Genomic DNA, 5,129 nt, shown 5'->3' with positions numbered 1-5,129 from the left:
ATATTGTGTGTGTTGTAGTTATTGTCATGGAAGTGCTGATGTGCCCTTTCATTTAATGAACAAATTAAGAGCATTTGTTTATGAAAAGCAGACAGTTTAATCTTAGATATTATTTAATATAAATAGCCTACAATAATTTTTCACCTTAAATTGGGTCAATATTCCCCATGGGGGTCTATCTATCTAAATAGCTCTGTCTGTCTGTCTGTCTGTCTGTCTGTCTGTCTGTCTGTCTGTCTGTCTGTCTGTATGTCTGTCTGTCTGTCTGTCTGTCTGTCTGTCTGTCTGTCTGTCTGTCTGCTTGTCTCAAACCTTAGAAGAGATGACGTGTGTCAAATGATAAGCTAATAGCCTTAGTCATACTCAATAATGCATGGCCCTACCCCCCAAAACGGGTGTGACTATGGCATTGACGCATGTTTGTTCAAAGAAAACGAAACTGATTTTCTTTGCGTCTCTTCAGAGAAAACAAAACTTATTGTCATTGTCAGTGTGAGTGGTGTGAGAGCGGTGTGATCAGTAAAATGGCACAAGAACAGCAAGGAGTTATTCTGGACCGAGTTCAGTTATGCTGTTCTATCTGCCTAGAACTCTTAAAGGAACCAGTGACTCTACCTTGTGGTCACAACAACTGTAGAAGCTGTATTGAGGGTTACTGGGACCAGAACAGAGACTACAGCTGTCCTGAGTGCAGAGAGAGCTTCAGTCCCAGGCCCGTTCTGAAGAAGAACAATATGATGGCTGAGGTGAGGGAATTAAAATGAGCAAGATAGTATTTGTGGTGGTAATAGGTGGTATTTTAGCTGGCATTTGACATTGACATATTGGCTGGCTGGCTGGCTGGCGTGCGTGTGCGTGTGTCAGTCAGAGCTGGTAGCCATAGTGCACTTGCCCCCAAAATACTTAATGCTGCTATTGCAGCAAAATGTGGCTGTATGTACCAATTATTTATGTTTGCTGTTTTAATGCTGCTCCTTCATCAAAGTAAAGTGCACTGACTAATTAACTAATTCTGTATTTGAAAATGTACTGTGAGGTACTGTTTAAACACATTGATTGGAAGCATGTATGAGTAGTATCGGTGAAAGAAAATGATCATTTAAAGGGGTGTGAATATTTATATGAATACCAGTACAATACAAGAACAGAACAATCAACAGTATGAAGTTCAAAGCTCAGAGCCACAGTGCTTAGATAACATTCCTATGGTCCTAGCAGAGTAGACCATTTCTCAGTGTGAATCATTAACCTCAAGCTGCCTGTAGTTTCTTTGTCATCAGTGAGTGACATCCTTTCCATTACTTTTGACTTCCAGATTGTGGAGAAAGTGAGGAATCCAGAAGATCAGCAGTGTTCTCCCTCTGCTGCTCCGGTCCACGCCGACCCAGCAGATGTGGTCTGTGATTTCTGCTATGGAACCACATGCCACAAAGCCCTTATGTCTTGTCTGGTGTGTCTGGTTTCTTGCTGTGAGACTCACCTCCAGCCTCACCACAATGTTCCTGTGCTGAAGAAGCACAAGCTGGTCCCGGCCATGACCCGACTGCAGGAGAAGATGTGCTCCAGTCATAACAGGCTGAAGGATGTGTACTGTCGCACAGACCAGCAGTGTATCTGCTATCTTTGCATCATGGATGAACATAAGGGCCACAATACCGTGCCAGCTGCAGCAGAGAGGACTGAGAAACAGGTACAGTAGGATCGCAATCACTTTTCACAATTGTTTATTAGTTCATGTTTCAAAAATGTAAGTAGAAGGAAATGATCATGAAGCATTAATTCAAAGCAGAAATCAGGTTGTCCTTTATTGGGGTAAATGAATTCATTAGTTGATTGCCTTCTGTATAAACCCAAGATAAATCTCAGCCTGACTTAGGCCTTGATCTACAATGAAAAACATAGGGGAATGATGTGACAAATTATATTTCTTGTCACTGAATCCTGTCACTGCAAAAAAGGAGAAGTTATTGTCACTGTATTCATATTATGTGTGGAAACCAAACGGTCTCTTCCAATGTTCATTTATTGCAGAAACAGCTGGTGTTGAGTCAGCAAAATGCCCACCTGAAGATCCAGGAGAGAAAGAAAGAACTGACAGACCTGAGACAGGCCATAGAGATCCTGACGGTGAGCTGATATGTTACTAGTTTGGCCCTGATATTGTGTTATTTACTGTGGATAGAGATAAGGTGGTGCTGCTAAATGAGACTACATTTTGTCCCCACACATTTTTGCACATAAACTAATAACAGAGACATTCAGAATGAATGCTATTGACTGGATTGCAACAAAAGTAGGCATAGCAGCAACCTATAAAATAAGGCTAGCCATGTGCTTCGGGAATTATTAGCATGGATAAAATGTTTTCAGATGACAACAAAAGAAAAAACTATGCGATGCGATGTAAGAGTGTGAACTAGCCAACAGAAACTCGCAGCCTCCACTCCCTCCTGTCTAGCATCAGGGACTACAGTGTGGCTAGCTGTCCTGCCGATGTGTTTCTGCATAGATGGTGCGCCTCTTGTTCCCCTCCTAGCTACACCTTGGATTCAGCCAATTTGTTTTTTGGAAAAATTTAACAGATATAATACAGATCATGCCAGTAGTCATATGATACTAGTGTTATTTCTTGTATTGTTTTTTATATAATGTGTGTGTGTGTGTGTGTGTGTGTGTGTGTGTGTGTGTGTGTGTGTGTGTGTGTGTGTGTGCGCGCGTGCGTGCGTGCGTGCGTGCGTGCGTGCGTGCGTGCGTGCACACGCGTGGATGGGTGCATATGTCCATGTCTTGTTGTGTTAACTAGACTTCTGCAAAAGAAGCCGTCGAGGCCAGTGACAAGATCTTCTCTGAGATGATTGTCTCCATTATGAGAAGGCGCAGTGAGGTTAAAAAACTGATATGGGACCAGGAGAAGACTGCAGTGGCTCAGGCTGAGGGACTCCTGAGGCAGCTGGAGGAGGAGATAGCTAAGCTGGAGAGGAGACATGCTCAGCTGGAGGAGCTGTCCAACACTGATGACATCATCCATTTCATTCAGGTTCCAGACAGCTTTCACACTTCCAACAACATGTCTTTTCTGATAAATTGACTAATCATGAAGATTTGTTTTGAAAAATGTATTAAATATTTTTCTCTACAGCACAACTGAGCAATTGACATGAAACAAAAGGTCACAAGACACATTCAGACCCATATTATTGACCTTAGATCTGTTTGTTGTGTATTAACTAGCTGAGAAACAAGAATACCAGTTTTAATCAAAGCGCTAATCTATTGATCTCGTATTTTATTCTTCCATCCCTGTCTACTGGTGTCTCTGCTTTTCTCTGTCCAGAGTTACCAGTCTCTCAACAGTTCCAGTGGATCGGTCTTACCCAGTATTGTTGTCCATCCTCTACGTTCCTTCACGGGTGTGAGTGATGCTGTGTCTGTTCTGAGAGACAAACTAAATAACATCCTGAAGACAACTTGGCCAGAGATATCAGAGAGAGGTGAGATTAATATTTTCCATGTTTTTTTTGTCAACCAGCCATTGTAGTAAACAGTGTATTTGTAAAGTCAGAAGACAATTTCTTTGCTGCCAAAGGGATATTTGAAATAGAGTAGACTGATGCTACACACATGGGCAAGTTGGCGGTAAAACCAAAGGATTTTAACCAAACTACCTTAGCATCCCTATTCTGGGAATGTCATAATAGGAAGAAATAGACAAACATTCAGAACAACTTGAAACATATTTGGCGAAAATAGGCAAATAATGTACAATCAAAGTATATTGGGTTTAAGTGGTTAAAGGGATATTTCACGTTCAAATATGTTTGGGGTAATTTTAACCCATTTAGACCTGAGGCCAATTCAAACAACGCTTTCTAAATCCTGACCTAAGTTTTCTGAAAAACTTCAAATATTTATTACATAGAACAACAAGAACCCCAAAAGGGGTTCCCGGCTTGAAAGGTATAGTTAAGTAATGGGGTTCCAGATCTAAATGGGTTAACGTCTATGGGCTTTTGAGAGCACCCCAGGTAGTTTTTAAGTCGCTTGATTCAGCATTTAGATATTTGATATATCAGACACGCCCCTTTCCTATACAATCCATTGTAACTTCACACTCCATTTTAACCATGTTAGATTCATTGAAAACTTTACTGTGATGTGACAATAAAGTGGATTCTGATTCTAGTGCGAGTGGTTTCGTAAAGTTTGTTATTGTGCACCAGTTGTGTAGTATTGTGTACTATTGTGTACCAGTAATATAGTATTATGTATTAATGTATATTTTCAGTCTTTGGTACCAGCACCAGTCACAGAGGTCTGTTTGGAAACACCAACACCACCTTCAGTAGTGGAGGTCTGTTTGGAAAGACCAACAACAGTGGAGGGCTGTTTGGAAAGACCAACAACACCAGTAGTGGAGGGCTGTTTGGAAACACCAACACCACCTTCAGTAGTGTAGGTTTGTTTGGAAACAACAACAACACCACCACCAGTAGTGGAGGTCTGTTAGGAAACACCAACACCACCACCAGTAGTGGAGGTCTGTTAGGAAACACCAACACCACCACCAGTAGTGGAGGTCTGTTAGGAAACACCAACACCACCACCAGTAGTGGAGGTTTGTTTGGAAACACCAACACCACCTCCAGTAGTGGAGGTCTGTTAGGAAACACCAACACCACCACCAGTAGTGGAGGTCTGTTAGGAAACACCAACACCACCACCAGTAGTGGAGGTCTGTTAGGAAACACCAACACCACCACCAGTAGTGGAGGTCTGTTAGGAAACACCAACACCACCACCAGTAGTGGAGGTCTGTTAGGAAACACCAACACCACCACCAGTAGTGGAGGTCTGTTAGGAAACACCAACACCACCACCAGTAGTGGAGGTTTGTTTGGAAACACCAACATCACCACCACCACCACCACCACCACCACTAGTAGTGGAGGTCTGTTAGGAAACACCAACACCACCACCAGTAGTGGAGGTTTGTTTGGAAACACCAACACCACCACCACCACCACTAGTAGTGGAGGTCTGTTAGGAAACACCAACACCACTTCCAGTAGTGGAGGTTTGTTTGGAAACACCAACACCACCTCCAGTAGTGGAGGTTTGTTAGGAAACAC

General features: G+C 42.4%; 1 protein-coding gene across 1 annotated transcript in view; it reads left to right on the top strand.

Annotated features, from left to right (window-relative positions):
* The first annotated feature begins 508 nt into the window (after nucleotides 1-508).
* The window catches only part of LOC311062848 (uncharacterized protein), a 12,378-nt gene continuing 7,757 nt past the window's right edge, over nucleotides 509-5,129 (top strand). The window contains exons 1-6 of the mRNA XM_084082067.1: nucleotides 509-746; nucleotides 1,316-1,690; nucleotides 2,032-2,127; nucleotides 2,804-3,037; nucleotides 3,335-3,491; nucleotides 4,286-5,129. The exon at nucleotides 4,286-5,129 is cut by the window's right edge and continues 2,527 nt beyond it. Coding sequence (XP_083938193.1) covers nucleotides 525-746; nucleotides 1,316-1,690; nucleotides 2,032-2,127; nucleotides 2,804-3,037; nucleotides 3,335-3,491; nucleotides 4,286-5,129 — 1,928 coding nt within the window. The 5' untranslated portion in view covers nucleotides 509-524. The remainder of the gene's footprint in view (nucleotides 747-1,315; nucleotides 1,691-2,031; nucleotides 2,128-2,803; nucleotides 3,038-3,334; nucleotides 3,492-4,285) is intronic.

The sequence above is a fragment of the Gymnoscopelus microlampas genome (assembly GCF_963454915.1).
Source record: "Gymnoscopelus microlampas genome assembly, chromosome: 16".
Taxonomy (NCBI): Eukaryota; Metazoa; Chordata; class Actinopteri; order Myctophiformes; family Myctophidae; genus Gymnoscopelus; species Gymnoscopelus microlampas.
Note: the sequence above shows the minus strand (reverse complement) of the source record. Positions and strands in the feature narration are given on the sequence as shown.